The sequence below is a fragment of the Chlorocebus sabaeus genome, chromosome 8, assembly GCF_047675955.1.
Source record: "Chlorocebus sabaeus isolate Y175 chromosome 8, mChlSab1.0.hap1, whole genome shotgun sequence".
NCBI lineage: Eukaryota > Metazoa > Chordata > Mammalia > Primates > Cercopithecidae > Chlorocebus > Chlorocebus sabaeus.
The window spans coordinates 11,066,816-11,088,226 of NC_132911.1; the positions used below are offsets into that span (position 1 = coordinate 11,066,816).

At 42.3% G+C, this 21,411-nt stretch overlaps 1 protein-coding gene across 3 annotated transcripts in view; it reads right to left on the bottom strand.

The window, feature by feature from the left end:
* Positions 1-21,411, bottom strand: part of ERI1 (exoribonuclease 1) — a 137,012-nt gene that overhangs the window by 18,912 nt on the left and 96,689 nt on the right. The window contains exon 7 of one of the 3 annotated variants that reach the window (XM_073017936.1): positions 137-304. The exons of the other annotated variants lie outside the window; for them this stretch is intronic. Coding sequence (XP_072874037.1) covers positions 152-304 — 153 coding nt within the window. The 3' untranslated portion in view covers positions 137-151. Of the gene's footprint in view, positions 1-136; positions 305-21,411 lie in introns of those variants that run through there. 3 annotated transcript variants of the gene reach the window in all.

Genomic DNA, 21,411 nt, shown 5'->3' on the forward strand with positions numbered 1-21,411 from the left:
GCCGTGATTCATAGCATTTCATGAGGTCCAAGACAGAAAACTGTAGAATCACAGATGTGAAGAGATCGTGAGGTCCAATCTCCCGATTTTACAGATGCAGACAATGAGGCCCAGAGAGGTTAGAAGACTTGCTGAACGTTGAACAGAGAGTTCATGGCAGAAGCCAACCTACACCTATGACCCTAGCTGTCCTCCCAAGCCTGGATGTCCTGCTCTTCAGCTCTGAGCTTAAAGTAGCACACTTCAGCAGTAGGGTCATTTGCCCACCTCTCCGGAAGTCATTCCTGCATCCACTTCTGACAGCCTATAAATCAGACAGGGAGGGAGAGAAAGTAGGTGAAAGAGAAAAGGGTTTTGCTTCCTCTCCCTTGCTTAACCAGTTCAGAAATTTACAGATTTCGGCCCTCTCTAAAATACGAATTAGTGAGGTGATGGAACACTGTAGAAAATAGATGTGAGCCCTTACCCAGTGTTATGGTGAATGGTCCAGCTGGGAAAAATCAAACCTTGAGTCACGAGCTTGTAATCACCTACTAATTGCAAGACACTATGGGTGATTACACAAGCCTGCCATACTGCCTCTTGCTCTCGAGGAGCTTACAATCAATTTGGAAGTGCAAGCAAGTACTCCTTGACCAAGTGACGGGATGTGTGAGCACATAATAGGTAACCAGTTCTCCTTGACCGTAGAAACACATTTATTTTCCACTTGCTAATTTCAACAGAGGGCACAACACAGGATCACGTGATGTCTTGAATTTTATTCCAATGTCATGCTGCCCACTAGGACCAAGATCAGGGCTGTGGGTTTCACAAAGGTGCCACAATTTCACTCATAACTGCACACAGTCGGTGGGTATCTAGAATATGTGGAAGCAGTTACTACAAACACTCCTATTTCTGGCAGTTATGGTTATTTTGCTCCCATCTGGTGGAGCCTGGAGACCCTGTCCCCTCATCAACAGGATAGCAGTAATGGCATTAAAGCATTACAAACTGTACTCCTGTGGGTGAGCACCTGTTTGTATCTCTTAGAGGGGGCTCCACTGGCATTTGAATGGGACAAGACATTGTCATGCAGGACTGCCTTGTGCACTACAGAACATTTATATCCCTGGCTCTTGCTCACCAAATGTCAGTGGGCCCCAGGCACTGTGACAACGTATAACACCCCCACGTTTCCAAATGCCCCTTGTCAGAAAAACCAACGTTCCATTTTCTCATCTTCTTTCATCAGGCATGATGCATGTCTAGACCAGTCGACAAGCATTCTGCTGATTTAGTGACATTAAAGCCAGCACTGATAGCCTTATTCCCGCTGCAAAAACCAAGGCTGACGTGCACTGCAGGATGCACAAGCACCACCCCTCCCACCCTTCTGGCCATGATTACGATCCTGAAGCAGACTTAGAGATACTGAAGACCCTTTCATTTCAATGTTGATGTCATCCTGACAGGCTGTCTTATCTGTCTCCTAAGTGGAAACAAAGGAGTAACCTTGGCAGGTAATCTCCATTTAGCCTTTGCTTACTTCTTTTGCTAATGAAGAAACAAAAATTTGGCTTCCTTCCTCTCTTTCCTAAGTCAGCCCAAGAGTCACTGAGCAGACACAAAGGCAGGTGACGGTGGCCTGGGCAAGAGTGGTATTGGAGCAAGGTGGCAGAAGCAGCTGGTGGCACCTGACAATGGTAACAATTATGAGGACAGAGTCAGAGCAGGGTGAGAGGCCCCTCATGTAGTCGAGAGGATGGCTACCTACAGGGGCCAGCAAATAACTACACTAAGGATGATGCAACCCTAAGATGTCAAGATAGAATTATAGATGTAAAGGTGTATGTGTGTGTATACACACCTTTGTGTGTTTGCATATATGGATGGATACAAATACATCTATTTCCTAATTCTGTCCACTGAGAGGGCCTGGAGAAGCAACACTCCAGTAGCAAAGGGCCTACTTTGCACCTAGATCTTGGCTTCTAAATACCCATGAAAAGGAACTAAGGCTCCTCAAAGAACTGGCTGATGCAGACCTGGAACAGAAAAAGTACCAGATATCCTGGAAGGGCTTTTTGTGAAGAAGTTCTCAAAGAAGGAGAGGCACATGGCAAAAGGATGCAGAATCCAGCTTTACAGGAAACCAACTGTCAAAATCTGGGTCTACACGAACATCAAAGTAACTAATGAGTGAGGTTTGTAACCCATTGAATAATAGAAGAATAGAATGGATGATAACACATTCGTTTATAAAAATGGGAGATGCAAAAGTTCTTCCTTACAATAGAATGCCAATTTATTAATGTAAGGGGAATAATACAATTAGAAAATTATCATCTGGCAAACATCACAGTAATAACTAATTCCAGCAAGAAACATCAATGAGTTCTAAAACAAGGAAGTAAAAATGGAATGAGTAATGGAATATTTATATAATATTAACTACAAAAGAAAAAGTAACTTTACAGTGGAGAAATGGGGCAGACACCATCTTAATCAAGCAATCAAAGTTACCATCACCAATGGGGCAAAATGACATCAGGGGCTATTTGATAGTGGGCAGTGAGACCACTGCGTCACTTCTGTGACATTCTTGTCCAAAATGTATGACCTGGTCTAATCAGGAAGAAACACAGAACAATCCAACTTAAGGATCATTCTATAAAATGTAACCTTCATAAAGGTCAAGGGCATGGAACTCCAAGAAACATCCAGATAGAAAGAGGCCAGATCATGGGATCATGAATTGGACCCACTGGTAGCAAGCACATCCTGGGTAAAACTTGAAAGGTGTCTGAATGAAAGGCATACGGGGGCTGGGTGTGGTGGCTCCTGCCTGTAATCCCAGCACTTTGGGAGGCTGAGATGGGAGGATCACTTGAGGCCAGGAGTTCGAGACCAGCCTGGTCAACATAGCAAGACCCCATCTCTACAAAAGAAAAAAAAAATTATAAATTAAAAAAAGGAAAAGAAAGAAAGGCATACAGGAGTTTTTTGTAGTAGTCTTGCAACTTCTCTATAAATTTGAAATTGTTTCAAAATAATCTTTTTAAAATTGAGACAGATTAATAATTATAAATTACATCTTACAGATTATAAAGATGATGTAAGTATATGTCAAGTATATTTCAGAGTGCCTCAAAGTGCAGTCTGTAGACAGATGTTGGTCTGCAAACGGCTACCCTGCCACATCAAGAGGAGAAGTTTGCACCATAATGTGTGTCAGCCGCCTCACCAAGCACACTGTAGTTTGGCGGACAGGAGTTTAGTGCTTGAGTTTCTCCATGAGGAAAGCAGTATGTTGATTTACAGCTTGCACCAAGCTCCTCAAGCATCAGAGACCCACACTTTGAGTAGCGCTGGTGTAAACGACAATTAATCATGAGTTGAACTTCATAAAGGGGCATGTTAAATTGGAGCATTCTCTCCGGTGAGAGTCACAGTTAAAAAATAGTCCTAATCGTATGACCCTCAGGATCCCAGTTCAGAACATACTCATGAAAGCATTTTGGATGAAAAAGATGGACTTGGCATGCACATGACCCAGAATGGACCACAAATCAGCCCAATAACCTCGTGGACCTTTTTGTTCAAGATTATTTCTATCTATCGGCATCTTTACAGTCCTCAGAGGAGGAGAATGCCTCCCACACTCCCTTAGTTCATCGCTGATTCTTCACCAAATGAACACCAGTGAGACTCTTGCAATAGAGAAGAAAAAGTAATTAAGACTTATTAATGTTTAAATGAGTTAGTACAGAGGAAAAGCTGTTCCACACAACTTCAGGAAAATATCTCTTTGTCCTAAAAGAGATATTTCTTCAAGTGCTGGTGCCCAGCAAACTGGAAAACAAATATCACCACATAATTTTTTTTTTTTTTTTTAGAGCTGGGGTCTCGCTATGTCACCCAGGCTGGAGTGTAGTGACTATTCACAGGCATGATCATCACACACTACAGTGTTAAACTCTGGGCTTAAGCCATCCTCCTGCCTCAGTCTCCCAAGTAGCTGGGAACACAGGCACATGCCACCATGCCTGGCTTGTACTTGATTTTTTTTAAAGTTCTTGACCATGTGTTTCTTAACAATTATCTTTGAAAATAATCATTGTTGGCATGTTCTTCTCATGCAATTGGAGACATTTCTTCCTGCTAGTTTCACATTTTACCTTTCTGGTGGGTTCTATTTGCCCATTCCACACTGACATGAGCATTTTTTCCCCTTTCCTTTTTTTATTTTTATTTTTTTAACTTCCTGTGTTATGCACCAAACCATACTGCTCTGCTCCTGTTGCCAAGAACTTATGTCACCAGTGTGAATAAGATCACCTGCTCTGTGCGTTGCAGTTCAGAGTGGCAGGGAGTTCAAGATCCAGTGGCTTCGGGGTAGCACTCCAGGCTGGTATACATGGCCTTTGGGACCATCCGAGTCTACCAGCAGGAAGGAAGATTAAAGAAATTGGCAGGATCTTCAGTGTCAGCCAACATTATCAGCAACTGCTGCACATTCTGGAAGAACATCAACACCCCTACTTTGACCCACACGAATCGATCGTCCTTGCTGCACCCGTTCTTCTGTAGCACCTGGAAGTGCTGCCAAACAAGGGGCTGACTGCCTGGGGTCGGCTGTTCCAGCCAGCATTGTTTGTCCTGGGTCTCCAGAAACTGTCTCATCAGCACTAAATCTGCAAATAGGAGTAACATACAGCTGGACAGAGCTCTGGAGGGGCAGAGAGGTTTTCAGGGATTCCACAGAAGCGCTGAAAAATGGATCGTCTTGCTGCAGGTGTGGCAGCTGCCAAGGCAGTCAGAGCCCTTGGGATAGAGCCACATCGGAGGTACCTTTTTCATTTTCAAACGTTAAAAAAGCATGATGTTTCTTGATGTAGGTTCTCCATCATGTGGCTTCTGCCTATTCCCATAGCACATCCCCTGCTGGCTACTGCCACACACTGTAGACGCCCACCAGTGCCAAGTTACTCCACGGGCCCCACACACTGCATGCTGTTTCCCACCTCCATGCTCTGCTCATAAAATTCCTTCTGCCCTGTTGACTAGAGGCAGTGCCCAGCATGGAGTAGCCACCCAGGCATGATTATGGAACTGAGCTGATGAGACTTCAGGTCCCTTCTCTTCATGTGGAGTCTCGCTCTGTCTTCCAGGCTGGAGTGCAGTAGCGTGATCTCGGCTCACTTGTCTCCCAAGTTCAGGCAATTCTCCTGCCTCAGCCTCCCGAGTAGCTGGGACTACCGGCATGTGCCACCACACCCAGCTAATTTTTTTGTATTGTTTTGTATTGTATTGTAGAGAAGGAGTTCACCATGTTGGTCAGGCTGGTCTCAAACTCTTGACCTCTAGTGATCTGCCCGCCTTGGCCTCCCAAACTGCTGGGATTACAGGCGTGAGCCACCACACCAGGCCTGCCCACTCTTTAAGGCTTCTCCTTGGTCCATTTCCTATAGACGTGAGATCTGACCTGTCTCAGCATAGGCTAAGCCTATCCCAGAGTCATAGATGCTGATCAGAATTGTAAGCTGGAGAAAATAACAATTTGCATTAGATTAACCAACAACATGAATATAGCTTCTAGAAATATCTCAGATAATGAATAAGATTGCCTCATTCAAATTACAAAAATATCCAGGGTGTGACAATATCTGTTTCTGTTAACATAATGGTCCTTAGTTGCTATGGTAATCTTCTCCATTGACCTGACTCTAGCGGATGAGGTTATCAAGGCCCTATCACTTTCCAGCATCAAAGCAATCTTCTAATCTGCCATACAAACTAGGGCACTTTTGAAGGTCAGAAGGATTGCTATTTATAATATACCAATGCGACAGGTATAAATAAGACAGTTCCTGGCAAATTGAGATACATGGCGACATTTCCTATCAGACTTTAAAGTATCTCACATAAATAGATCCTCAACAAGTGTTTGCTGGATGAATATATTTGTTTTTTCCTCCCTTGCTGTAATTTAAGTTTCTGAAGAACAGAGGTGGCTGGGTGTGGTGGCTCATGCCTGTAATCCCAGCACTTTGAGAGGCCGAGGCGGGTCAATTACCTGAGGTCAGGAGATCGAGACCATCCTGGCTAACACGGTGAAACCCCCTCTCTACTAAAAATACAAAAAATTAGCTGGGCGTGGTGGTGGGCGCCTGTAATCCCAGCTACTCGGGAGGCTGAGGCAGGAGAATCGCTTGAACCCGGGAAGCAGAGGTTGCAGTGAGCTGAGATTGCGCCACTGCACTCCAGCCTGGGCAGCAAGACCGAAACTCTGTCTCAAAAAAAAAAAAAAAAAAAGATAAAAGAAAAAAGAAAAAAAAAAAAAAGAACAGAGGCAGTGTCTAATGTTTCTGCTAGATTACTCATAACAATGGATATATCATAGCCACTCAAAAATATCTGTTAACTATCTTATGATGAGATGTTCTTTCCAAGTGAAAATTCTCTATGGGTAACCGGAAATACAAGAATAGAACTTTGCAGAGAAGTTAAAGCTAGAATATTTGGGTAGGTCTTTAGAGAGGATATAGGGTTAGTTGGGAATAGAAACCCTCCCAAGATACTATAGACACCTAAGAAAAATCAGTGAAGACCTGAAATATATCCACAGGAGGATGAAAGCCTCCTGTTGTTTGCTGAGCTAGAGCAAGATAGAAGTCATGAGCTTTTACTAATCATTGTATTTTATAGCATGGGAAGGGGGTAGAGAAGACTAATAAAATGGCTAATTTTCGGTAACATCAGCCTTTGGCAATAATACTTGAATGCAATAGAATAAAAAGACAGCTGGGTGCGGTGGCTCACGCCTGTAATCTCAGCACTTTAGAAGGCCAAGGCAGGCAGATTGTTTGAGCCCAGGAGTTTGAGACCAGCCTGGGCAACATGGTGAAACTCTGTCTTTACAAAAAAAATTTTAAAAATTACCTGGGCATATTGGTGCATGCCTGTGGTCCCTCCCAACTACTCGGGAGGCTGAGGTGGGAGGATCACTTGAGCCTGGGAGGTCAAGGCTGCAGTGAGCCGAGATCATGCCACTGCACTCCAGCCTGGGCAACAGAGTGAGACCCTGTCTCAAAAATTAAAAAATAAAAAAGAACAAAAAAGAATAAAAAGATAGACTCTTACCTAGTTGACTCAGGAAAGAACTGTGGAGCACCAGTGACTCCTACTGCCTCATTTTACGGATGAGAGAATTAAGGCCCAGGGAAGTTAAATGACATCCAGTTACCTGTTCCCCTTCTGGAAAATTCTTGCTGTGAGAATTTGACATTTGATTAGCCATGGGTGAGACTTTAGAAGTTCTGGGGAAATGTCAGTCTTCATCCCAAGGTATGGCTGTAGTTTTGCCCCTTTAGATTAGAAAGTGGAAACTTTTGAAGTTTTGCCAAGCTAAGGGCCTTCTTCTCTTTGTTCGGTGACTCTAACTCCCATGAGGTCTAGGTTAGCAAATGTGTATCTATTCTCACAAGCAGCAGGAGAAGTGGAAAGAGGGAGATGGCAAATGGAAGTCATAAGCAAAAGTGGTGCCACCTGGCCTTCCCATGTGTGAAAATCCAGCCCTCGTCATCACTGGCCCACGGTGTGTAAGATGCCGACATGTGATTGAGACATCCCCAGAACCAACTGGAGAGGTCGGTTTCAGAGTAAATTGAGGGCATACATTTATGACAAACCAGAAAGCTCCATTTTAAGTCCTGTTATAGATTCAGCAGTGGCCAGAAATGTCACTTTTGCAAGGTCACTTTATTTTTGCAAGGGTCTCCTAGTATTTCAAGAATTCTTATTGTCACAAAATTATGGGAAGTAACACCTTGGACATTTGTACTTGGACCACTAAGGTTAAATTCCTTCCCCAAAGTTACAGAGTGAGCCTAAAGGAAAGCATATTTTATGCCCATAACCTCATCCTAAAGCCATTTCTGAGATGAGGAAGGTGAATTCTTCCATTGGCTATGCCCCAAGCTGTCATTCTCAAAAGGACTGCTGTAACACACTGAGTCTGCCTCATGCCTCTTCCTACATTACTTTTTTTTTTCCCAAGCAGGATGATTTTTCCAGCACAATTATTTAAATAAAAATAATACAGGCCAGGTGTGGTGGCTCACACCTGTAATCCCAGCACTTTGGGAGGCCGAGGCGGGTGGGTCACTTAAGGTCAGGAGTACGAGACCAGCCTGGCCAAGATGATGAAACCCCGTCTCTACTAAAAATACAAAAATTAGCCAGGTACAGTGGTGGGTGCCTATAATCCCAGCTACTCGGGTGGCTGAGGCAGGAGAATCACTCAAACCCGGGAGGCAGAGGTTGCAGTGAGCCGAGATCGCGCCACTGCACTCTAGCCTGGGTGACACAGTGAGACTCTGTCTCAGTAATAATAATAATAATAATAATAATAATAATAATAATAATAAGACAAGGTGGAGATGAGGGAGGGGAGGTGTGAACCCTTAGAGATTCCAGAAACTGACAAGTTTCTTGTGCCAGGAAGGCACTAGCAAGAGCCTTAGTTTAATTTACTTAATGAAAACTTACGGATTGATGAATTCTTGGGAGAAGAGGCCCTGTGTCCAATCCACTGTGCTGTTAATATAGGGCTAGGCGTGGTAGGGAAGCGGCGTCATGGAAACTGAGTTCTGCAAGGGAGTCGTAAATGGAAACAACCTTTTCCACCCACCTTGGACAGATGAGGCAGGGAGATAATTTTGGTAGGTGGGAAAGATAAGCCGCCCAACTCCAGAGCACAGGCTCCCAAGATGGATGACTATCATACCCTTGAGTTTTCTCCCTTTGTAGGAATCAAGAAACCCTTATGATTGGAAAAAGAAAAAAAAAAAAAAAAGTGACCCGGCCAGGATTAAGGCACTCCTAAGGAATGGCACGCCAGCAGCACGGACTGAAACATGATAGATCTGGGGGAAGCGGGGTTAGATGGAGTCAGAGATCTGGAGAACACCACATTAAGAACCAGAGATCCTGGCTTTATTGGAGTTTCATTATTGGAAAATATCTGGGAATTAAAGATATCAGTGATACCATTGATACTCTAAGATTCATGGTCCACAAGCAAAATTTTGCTGAGAGATTTATTTCTGGTTCCTGGCCACCAGGAACTAACCATAGAATTAGGCTAAGTAATTTCAGGAAGAGATCTCAGTTCATTCTGACTTACTGAGGAGCAAGTAGAGGTAAAGACAGGGACAGTGAATTGCCCAAGATCACACAGGGGGTTAGCAACAACGGGGACCCACAGTCCAATCTCATGACTCTCAGACAAAAGCAGATCTTCCACATCCACAGGACTCCCTCCCTCTGGAGCCCCCTGGACTGCAGGGGTCCCTTGGATGTGGATATTCCCCCTACGCAAGGGAATCAGAAGGGTAAATATTCAGGGTGTGTATTTACGTGACCATGAACCATGCTACTTTTTGTCTATGGGGAAGAAGGAATAAAACCTGTATTTATCTCATTCTTATAAGAAAAGGGGCCTTCAAGTCAGGCAGAAGTAGATTTTAGTCCTGCTTCCAAACTCAGCTGTGTGACTGAGAGACAACTCACTCGATCCCTTTAGGTCTCACTCATTGATTTGCAAAATGAGAACCATACTTGCCCCTAATGTAAAGGTTTGGGGGAAGGCCACATGAGATAATGTACATGGAACATTTAGCACTGGGCCTTGCAAAGAATATATAAGCAATTATTATTACAGTTGACCCTTGAATAATGTTAAAGTTAGGGATGCTGACCCCTGCCAGGCAGTCAAAAATCTGCATATAACTTTTGACTTCTCAAAAACTGAACTACTAATAGCTGACTTTTGACTGGAAACCTTGCCAATAATATAAACAGTCAATTAGCATATATTTGTATATGTATTATATACTAGATTCTTATAATAAAGTAAGCTAGGGAAAAGAAAATGTTATAAGAAAATCATCAGGAGAAGAAAATACATTTACGACACTCTACTGTATGTACCGATACCATAAGTTTCCATTGCCTGCTCACAAGATGAATAATCTGTCTGAAATGGTGGCAACCACAGCTGCAGAGCTCAATCTATAGTACATATCAAGCAAGTCAACTTTTTCTTGTCATGTCGTGACTTTTCTCTGTTTCTTGGGAGCACTTCCAGTGTCACTAGGGGCACTCAATATGGATCTCATGATATTATTCAAGGTTTATGGTATTACACTAAAAAGAGTGAGAAAGTTTGAAACATTGCAAGCATTACCAAAATGTGACACAGAGACACAAAGTGAGCATGTGCATTTGGAGAAATGGTGATGATAGTCTTGTTTGATGCAGGGTTGCCACAAACTTTCATTTTGTAAAAAATTCAGTATCCACAAAGCGCAATAAAACAAGGTACGCTTATATTGGGAAGCTCTGTTATTTGGTCCATACACATACATAACTGTTATGTCTTCCTGATAAGTTGATACTTTTATCATTATGAAATGTCCCTCCTTATCTCTGGTAATAATTTTAGTTTCAAAGTCAACTGCATCTGATATTATTGCCACCCAGTCTTCTCATGTTTATTGTTTGTATGGTATATCTTTCTTTTTCTATTCTATCCTTTTACTTTACTTTTACTTTCAATCTACTGTTTTTATATTTACAGTGTAACTCTTATAGGCAGTGTTCATTTAGGTCTACCTTTTTTATCCATTAAGACCATCTCTGCCTTTTAATTGGAATGCATAGTCTATTAATATTTAACATAATTATTGTTATGGTTGGATTTAAACCTACTATTTTCTATTTGTTTTCTGTTGGTCTTATCTGTGTTTTGTTCCTCTGTTCCTCCTTTCTTACATTTTTTTGAGTTAACTGTACATTTTAGAATTTTATTTTAATGTATCTATTGGCTTACCTATGACTATTTGCATTAGTTTTTAGTGATTATTCTAGGGATTAATATACACACCCTTAACTTTCTTATTTACTTAGAGCTACTTTTGTACCACTTTACATGAAATATATAAATCTTGCACTTGTACAGGTCCCTTTATTCTTTTTGATATAGTTTTCATGTATCTAAATACATTTTACCAATATCCATTTACATCTATATACATTAGAAACAATGTCTTAATTTTTGCTTTAAATAGTTATGTGTATTTTAAAGAAATTAAAGGGGAACAGTCTTTCATGTTCATCCAAATACTTAACATTTCTTATGCTCTTTATTCCGCCTTGAAATTCCAAGTTGCTATGTACTGTGGTCTGAATGTTTGTGTCTCCCTAAGATTCATATGTTGAAAAAACCCTAAGGTGATGGTATTAGGAAGTGGGACCTTTGGCAGGTGATTAGGCCATGAGGATGGGACCCTCATAAATAGGATTAGTGCCTTTATAAAAGAGGCCTGAGGAAGCTCAGTTGCCTCTTTCACCATGTGAAGATATAACAAGAAGACATCATCTGTCAAGCAGAAAGTGGGCCCTCGCCAGACACCAAATCTGCTGACACTTTTAGCTTCCCAGCCCCCAGAATTATAAGAAATAAATTTCTGTTTACAAGCTACCCAGTTTATGTTATTTTGCTGTACCAGCCTTAATGGGTTAAGATGTTATGTGATAACTTTTCCATTATTCTAAAGAACTTATATTGTAGTATTTCTCAGAGTTTAGCTCTGCCAGTAATTAATTATCTTAGATTCTGTGTATCTGAAAAATGTCTTCATTTCACTTTCATTCTTGAAGAATATTTTTACTGGATATAGATATTCCAGGTTGAGAGTATTTTTCTTTTATACTTTAAAGATGTTACTCCACTGTTGTCTTCTGTCTGTTTCTGCACAGAAATCAGTGATAATTGACATTGTTGCTCTCCATTGTAAACTATGTTTTCTTTAGCTACTTTCAAGACTTTCTTTTTGCCTTTGGTTATTAGTAATTTGATGGTTACTTAATTGATAAATGTTGTATATGTTCTGATTGTTCCACTGACCAGCCATCTCCCAGTCTCCCTCCCTCTCCTCAGTCCTCCCTATTCCCTGAGACATAACAATATTGAAATTAGGCCAATTAACAAAATTGTTATTGTTAACAACTTCAATAACGATATTGAAATTAGGCCAATTAATAATATTGCAATGGTTTCTAAGTGTTCATGTGAAAGGAAGAGTCACACATCTCTCACTTTAAATCAAAAGATAGGAATGATTAAGCTTAGTGAGGAAGCCATGTTGAAAGCTGACGTAGGCCTAAAGCTAGGCCTCTTGCTCCAGTTAGCCAAGTTGTGAAAGCAAAGGAAATTTCAATTTCCTGAAGAAAATTGAAAGTGCTACTCCAGGGAACACATGAATGATAAGAAAGTGAAAGAGCCTTATTGCTGATATGGAGAAATTTTTAGTGGTCTGGTTAGAAGATGAAACCAACTACAACATTCTCTTAAGCCAAAACCTAACCCATAGCAAGGCCCTAACTCTCCTCAATTCTGTGAAGGCTGAGAAAGGTGGGGGAGCTACAGAAGAAAAGTTGGAAGCTACCAGGGGTAGTTCATGAGGTTTAAGACAATAAGCCATCTCCATAACACAGAAGTGTAAGAGGAAGCAGCAAGTGTCGATATAGAAGTTACAGAGAGTTATCCAGAAGATCCAGCTAACATAATTGATGAAGGTTGCCACAGTCAACAACTGGTTTTTGATGTAGAAGACATAGCTTTTCATTGGAAGAAGATGCATGCCATCTACAACTTCCATAGCTAGAGAGGAAACATCAATGCCTGGCTTCATAGGAGGGGCTGACTCTCTTATGAGGGGCTAATCCAGCTGGTAAATTTTAGTTGAAGCCAATGCTCATTGACCATTCTTAAAATGCTAGGGTCCTTAAGAACTATGCTAAACCTACTCTGCCTGTGCTCTATAAAGAGAACAAAGAAACCCAGAAGATAGCACATCTGTTTACAGCATGGTTTACTGAATATTTCAAGCCCATTATTGAGAACCATTGCTCCAGAAAAAAAGTTTTCTTCCAGAATCGGACTGCTCATTGACAATGCACCTAGTGACCTGGGAGCAGTGACGGAGATGCACGGGAGATTAACGCCGTTTCATGCTTGCTAACACGGTATCCATGCTGCAGCCCATGAATCAAGAAGTAATTTCAGATTTCAAGTCTTATTTAAGAGATACATTTTGTAAGGCTGTAGCTGCCGTAGATACTGATTCCTGTGATGGAGCTGGGCTAAGTAAATCAAGAAGCTTCTGGAAAAGATTTGCCATTTAAGATGCCATTATGTGGTCTTGTGTGTCATGGGAGGAGGTCAAAAAACATTTTTAATTTTTTGTTTTTTTAATAAATATTTTTGGAGACAGGGTATCACTCTGTCACCAGGCTGCAGTGAAGTGGCACAATCATAGCTCACTGCAGCCTCAAACTCCTGACTCCTGGCCTCAAATAATCCCATCTCAGTTCCCCAAGTAGCTGGGCCTACAGGCATGCATCCAAAATAGCCACATTAATGGGGATTTGGAAGAAGTTGATTCCAGCCATCATGGATGACTTTGAGAGGGTCAGGACTTTGGTGGAGGAAGTCAATGCAGAGGTGGTGGGAATAGCAAGAGAACTCGAATTGGAAGTGGAGCCTGAAGATATAACTGAAGTGCTGCAATCTCATGATAAAACTTCAACAAATGAGGAGTTGCTTCTTATGGATGAGCAACGAAAGTGGTTTATTGAAATGGAATCTACTCCTGTTGAAGATGCCGTGAACATTCCTGAAACAACAATGAAGGATTTAGAATATTATCTAAGCCTAGTTGACACAGCAGCGGCAGGATTTGAGAGGACTGACTCTAATTTTGAAAGAGGTTCTACCATGGGGAAAATGCTATTAAACAGCATCACAAGCTACAGAGAAATCTTTCGTGAAAGCAAGAGTCAATCAACGCCGCAAATATCACTATTGTCTTATTTTCATGAATAGCCACAGCCACTCTAATCTTCAGCAACCACCACCTTGCTAAGTTAGCAGCCATCAACACTGAGGCAAGACTCTTCACCAGCAAAAAGGTTATGACTTGCTAAAGGCTTGCATAATTGTTAGCAATTTTTTAGCAATAAAGTATTTTTATTTTTATTTATTTATTTTTTGAGACGGAGTCTCACTCTGTCACCCAGGCTAGAGTGCAGTGGCGTAATCTCAGCTTACTGCAACCTCTGCCTCACAGGTTCAAGCAATTCTCTCGCCTGAGGCTCCTGAGGAGCTGGGATTACAGGCACCCGCCACCACACCCTACTAATTTTTGTATTTTTAGTAGACACGGGGTTTCGCCATGTTGGTCAGGCTGGTCTCGAACTCCTGACCTCAAGTGACCCACCCGCCTTGGCCTCCGGAAGTGCTGGGATTACAGGCATGAGCCACCACACCCAGCCTGAAGTATTTTTAAATTAAGATGATAAGTACATCTTTTTTTAGACAAGTGCTATTGAACACTTAATAGACTTTAGTATAAAGATAACTTTTTTTTTTTTTTTGAGATGAAGTCTCACTCTGTCATACAGGCTGGAGTGCAGTGGTGCGATCTCAGCTCACTGCAAGCTCCACCTCCTGGGTTCATGCCATTCTCCTGCCTCAGCCTCTCAAGTAGCTGGGACTACAGGTCCTGCCACCACGCCTGGCTAATTTTTTGTATTTTTAGTAGAAACGGGGTTTCACCTTGTTAGCCAGGATGGTCTCGATCTCCTGACTTTGTGATCTGCCCGCCTTGGCCTCCCAAAGATAACTTTTATGTGCACTAGGAAACCAAAATATTCAGGCGATTTGCTTTATTGAAATACTTGCTTTATTTATTTATTTATTTATTTATTTTATTTTTAGATGGAGTCTCACTCTGTCACTCAGACTGGAGTGCAGTGGCGTCATCTTGGCTCATTGCAACCTCTGCTTCCCAGGTTCAAGGGATTCTCCTGCCTTAGCATCCCAAGTAACTGGGATTACAGGCGCCCACCACCATGCCCGGCTGATTTTTGTATTTTTAGTAGAGACAGGGTTTCACCATTTTGGCCAGGTTGGCCTCGAACTCCTGACCTCAAATGATCTGCCCACCTCAGCCCTCCAGAGTGCTGGGATTACAGGTGTGAGCCACCGTGCCCAGCCTATACTTGCTTTATTGCAGTGGTCTGGAACTGAACCTGCAATATCTCCAAGGTATGTCTGTACATAACATCAGAAAGTTGTATGGGACATTCAATGATTCTACATGGGAGAGAAGGTGATAGGAAGTAAACTGTCAGTGGAGGGAGAATGGAGGTACTGGGTTCAGGTAAGCACTTGTGTGGCATTTCACCTCCCCCAACAGTGGAAAGTCTGGCTTATTCCTCTGACCTTTACGAACAAGACATTCCTATGTCCTTAGACGTTCTTTAGTATGACTTCTACAACAACCTGGGCATCATATGGAAGGGCTTCATCAGAGCAGGTGAGTGACCTTATATATGATAACCAACAGTGCTATGAATTTGGGCTCAACAGACTTTCTTGATCTTTGAGAACTTGCCCCTGCCTGCCATTGTGCCACATGCTATGAATCTTCTGCCTTCGAATAGCTTAAAATATATTTGGGGAGATAAGTCAGAAAGACATAAAAACAATTCCTAACACTATAAGGCACCACTGAAGTTTCAAATAATCCATTCAGATACAAAGTCACCAGGGAAAGAGAGCATTTAAGAATGGTAGGATTTAGAAAGGAATGCGGTTCGGGACTCCAGGGGTGGGTGTGCTGTGAGCAAAAGAAGACAATAATCTTGATGATCTTGGCTTCCCAGGAAACAGAGAGCATGGGACACTGGCTGGAGGGCAGCTTCATAGAATCATCCAGCCCTTCAGATGAAAGAAGCAGATGAAGACCTAAGATTATTGTTGGCTTCCTCTTTTGCCATTCATAAAACAATATACATGTTTGAATAGAAGCTTTGCAAACAATGATCGGGAGTGTTGGCCAGATGTACTGTACAGGAGGTGGGAGGAAAGCAGCAATCCCTCCTAGCCCCATGCAGGGAATGTATTATTTTATGCCAAGTAGAGCCCCCAAAATAGTGTAAAAAGCCAAGATCTCTGCTGTTGGCGTGATGAATTTCCCAGGCAGGGGAGAGAAGACGGGCTCTTTCCTTCTCTCTAAAACAAAGGAGAATGGTCCGGCCCCAAGCAGTAGCAAGCAGGAGATAAATATTTACTGGCAATTTAAGGAAACAAGGGATGATGTTGCTCTGTCCCACCCAATGGAGTTGCTTCTCTTTACTTGATGTTCTCTCAGTACTTTGTACACAGTTTCTACCTCCCTATGAGGCACTTGTGTCTCTAACATCTTGGGATTTTTCTTCTCATTCTTTTGGATGTAGGTGTCTCACTATCATATGATTATAAGCACCCTGGAGGCAGGAGCTACTTCCTCTTCCCCTTCAAGTGGCCCTGAGGTTCAGGATACTGCAATGCAATGAGCAAGTGTACAGTTAATGTGCCTGTATAGTTAATCAAATGAATCTGGACAGAGCTGCTTTCTCTGCAGCTTTTACTAGCCAGACCGCCATGTGTAGGCTAACTGGGAACAGGCTGAGATAACCAAGTGTCCCACAGGAACTCTGGAAGAAGAGGCCACTGATAACCTGGCCCTGCTGTGTTGTTCCGTGTCTATGACTGTGAGAGCACAACAGATGTTTCCTATCTCACTACAGAAATTCCACGGTGCCAGAGAGGAGGCCTTGGCTTGAGCCAGAGCTAGCTTTGTAAAAAGTATATAGTGGGACACAGAGGATATTTGTTAAAAAAAGAGAATACCATAGAAGGGGCAGAACTAAGCAAAAACGATACCACTTCACTATAAAGAACATTTTTCTAATCCATCATTTGAATGCAAAAGCTACAAATAGTTTGTTGAGTGTCTGTATCTACAAAGCACAAAGGTAGGGGCTGGCATAGGAAACTGCTGAAAGCTTGAAGTTTAACTTTGAAGAATGAGTAGGATTGGATTTCCAGGCCTGGCAATATGACCAACTAGGAAGGTTTCAACAAAAATGTTTTTAAATGCACAGATGAGCTCTCAAGAAAGAAAATTACATCTCTGTTTCCAAAAATGCAGAGAGAAGTTTAAAACAAAGAGCCCAGAAAAAACATGAGTGACATGATAACTTCTGTAGGGGAGAGGATGGAAGAATGAGCATTATAAAACATGTGACCTGGGGTGGTACTTCTCAAACTATAATGTACACAGGAATCATCTGTGAATCTTGCTAAGATAAAAATTCTGATTCTGCAGTGGGGACTAAGAGTCTGTATTTCTGACAGCCCACAGCATGCTGCTTCTGTGGCTGCTGGTTCAGGGACCACACTAGGAATCTATGTAGCATCACGTCTTAAAGCCAACATTGAGACTACATGTTAACCTCAGTAAGGCTTTGAGCCTGATAAAACCATGGAGCTGGCAACTGAAATTCCTGCATTAAGCTGGAACCCTGCTAGAGCTGCCTCCTTGGTTATAAGATCAACTAGAAAAATCTACCCGTCAGTACCAAGGTATTACAAGAAAGTTTTTTCTGTTTCTGGGTGGAGAAATAAGGTCTCTCTTGAAAAATGGGAACTCTAGGCCTATACCTTGCATGGATGAAGGATTCAAATTTATTTATTTGGCCTAGGAACCTTTAAGTTCAGGAACTAACATAAGAAAACAAATAAACAAACAAACGAAACAGGTCTTAAGGATGAGTGTGGTGGCTCATGCCTGTAATCCCAGCACTTTTTGAGAGGCCAAAGCGGGTTGATCACTTGAGGTCCCAGGAGTTCGAGACTAGACTGGCCAACATGGTGAAACCCTGATTCCAGCTTGAACCTGGCAGGCGGAGGTTGCAGTGAGCCAAGATTGCACCACTGCACTCCATTCTGGGTGACAGAGCAAAACCCTGTCTCAAAAAAACAACAAAAACAAAAACAAACAAAAAAACCCAGGTCTTAGTTAAGTGATACCCGTAGAGTCCCTGGCAGAAATAGAGATAATAACATTAGAAGGCTATTCTCACTACCCATGCCACAAGAAATTTTTACACACACACAATGTATATTAGAGCACAAATTGAAAATTACAAAATACATAAGGCAACAATTCACCATTCATTCACCAAGAATGAGCAGACAAAATAAACAGGAGAATTAGACTTGATAGAACAGAATGGCAATCAGAAAGAGAATATGAAAGAAAAATGCTTGAAATGATTAAATACATATCTAAAAAAGACAAAACCCCAAGAAGAGAACAAGGCACTAGGAAAGTAGAAAAAAAATTAAAAAAAGAATTTTAATGAATAAATCTCATCACTGAGATTAAAATGCAGGGCACAGCATAACTGCAGATCAGCAAAACTGAGTAGCAAATATGGGAATTGCAAAATAGATCATTGTCATCTGTGATTGTAAAATATATGCACAGATTAATTACCCTCTGCAGCCAGAGAGATAAAGAGATAGAAAATATTACAGCATGTTAAGAGAAATGGAAGATGAAGAGTCGACATTCACTGGATTTGAGCTTTGAGAAAATGAATAAGAATTCATACTTGAAGATGTTAGTCCCAGGCAGGACAGAGGAAACCAAATCTATACCAAGAAGCCTTATAGTGAAGCTACTGAACACACACACACACACACACACACGCAATTTAAAAAACCTTAAAAATAGACAAGGGAAAAAGGGAGAGAGAGAGAGAGAAAAAAAAAAAAAAACAGAAGGGAGGAGAGAAGGAAGCAATGAGAGAAAATGACAGATTACCCAAAGCATAACAATTTGCCTGACAAAAGGTTTCTCAACGGCAGCAATGGACACCAGAAGATGGTGGAATAATATTTCCAACTGCTACTGGAAAGTAATTTTAATCTAGAAACTATAGAGGGCTAAACTATTAAATAAGTGTAGAGATGAAACAAAAATATATTCAGATTAAGGCCGGGTGTGGTGGCTCACACCTGTAATCCCAGCATTTTGGGAGGCAAGGTGGGTGGATCACTTGGGGTCAGGAGTTCGAGACCAGCCTGGCCAAAATGGTGAAACCCGTCTCTACTAAAAATACAAAAATTAGCTGGGCATGGTGGTGGGTGCCTGTAATCCCAGCTACTCGGGAGGCTGAGGCATGAGAATCACTTGAACCCAGGAGGTGCAAGTTGCAGTGAGCTGAGATTGTGCCACTGTACTCCAGCCTGGGCAACAGAGCAAGGCTCCATCTCTCTCTCTGTGTATATATATACAAATTAAGACTAAGATAATATACTATTCACAACCCCTCAATGAAAAAGAGTATATTTTCTAAAGAAGAAAATTGAACCCAAGTGGAAAGAATAAGATACAAGAAGCACTGGAATCTTAATCAAAAGCAACACAACAATAAATGTGCAAAATAAGGGTTGGGGCAGTGGTCTCAGGGATTTGTTTCACTTTTCCACAGACTTAGGGGCAGGGGATGGTTTGGGGATGAAACTGCTCCACCTCAGATCATCAGGCATTAGATTTTCATAAGAAGCGTGTAGCCTAGATCCCTCGCATGTACAGTTCACAATAAGGCTCAAGCTCCTATGAGAATTGAATGCTGCTGCTGATCTGACAGGAGGCAGAGTTCAGGCAGTAATGTGAGTGATGGGAAGCGGGTGTCAATACAGATGAAGCTTCTGCCTGCTGCTCACCTCCTGCCCTGCGACCCACTTCCTAATAGGCCATGAACCAGTACCAGTCCATGGCCTGGGGCTGGGGGATCCCTGAGTTAGGGGACTTGGAGGGCTTTTCTGGTGAAATAAATAGTTGAATTGCATACACTTTGACCTTCAAGAGACTCTGTACTATTTGAGGCTGGATGTGAGCCTGGCTCTAGCAGAGGGCTCCTTTGGTGACTAAGTGTGAAATAAAGATGTTAAGGTGGATGCTTAATCCTCTGACCCTGCTGCACTTTTTTTCTTAGAACTTTTAATTACCTGGCATGGTACCCTGTGTTTTGTTTCTTGACTTTCTCTCCTACCATAATCTAAATTATATGACGAGTTGGACATGATGGTGAATGCCTGTAACCCCAGCTACTTGGGAGGCAGAGGTGGGAGGATTGCCTGAGCCCAGGAGTTGGAGGCTGGAGTAAGCAATGATTGTACCACTGCACTCTAGCCTGGGCAACAGAGCAAGACCCTGTCTCTAAGAAATAAATAAATAAATTCTATGAGTGCAAGGACTTTGTCTATTGTGTTCCCTGGCCTGGCACATAATTAGTGCTTACTTATGATTGAACACAAGAAAGGGAAAAAATTGTGCAGGGCTTCAAACGTATGGGGTGCAGACTTCCTTCTATGGGGAACAGGTGGGACGAGACTAAGGAAAGTAACCAGCATTTCTGAGTGTCCACCAGGTCCTGGGCTATACACGCAACACATTATCTTATTTTGCATGGATTGCAGAATAGCTAAAAGCATATATTAGTTATCGAAATGAACTGGACTTCCAATCTGATTTAAAACACAAGCCGATAATATTTTATTAATCTCAACTCATTGTTTATAGATATTACTACGTATTTCCAAGGGAGATGTGAGCTTTGAGCTTATGTCTAATGCAATATCATGTGTCTAACTGAGGCAGTGGAGATAAGATCCTGCTCTGTGTTTCTGCTAAAGCTTTCACACTCTGGCATGGCCACACTCAACACCACTTAATGATCTAGTCATTCCAGTTTTCTAACCCCTGCCTGGATAGACCCCAGGCCGCAAAAACCCTGAAATTCCGGTTCTAACAACAAATCACTGAAAATCAGAAGGCCCTACCTTGAGCTCACAGCCAGCTCCACCTCCTTGAAGATGGGGGCTGCTCATGCTCTGTGTTCTCAATGGCACCAGGAAGATACCCTCCTGGGGCCCCTTGAGGTTAACTGTCTGGAGTAGAGATGTTGAAGCCAGAGAGACTCTCAAATTCTGATGCCTCTACCCCACCCACCCCCACCAGCAAACTGCAGCCAGTTTCAGAGGTACCCTGACCAGAATAGCTCTTTCCAGGAATGGCGGCAGACACTGTGTCCTCAGTCAAAGTCCCGATGGCAGAGGGTGACCCTGTACACACAGAATCAAAGGCAAAGAACAAGAAGTATTCGAAGTCCTCACCTACAGCCAACATGTGACCTAAGAAGACCTTTTGGAGAACAGGCTGAGCGGCCAGGCAGCCATATAGAAAACTGCTAGCTGTACATCTAGAGGCTGATGGAACAATCACGACCTGTCCTCATGGAGAAGCATCCAAGGCGTGGCCCCATGTCCCTGCCACGCTGCATTGTCTCTTTCTCCAATGGAGTCTTGGGTACTCTTCCTTTCTGCCTTTTCTGGTATTTTCAATCTCCACCTTCACCACTTGCTTCTTTCCCCGGGGTTGAATATAAATAAACCCTTCC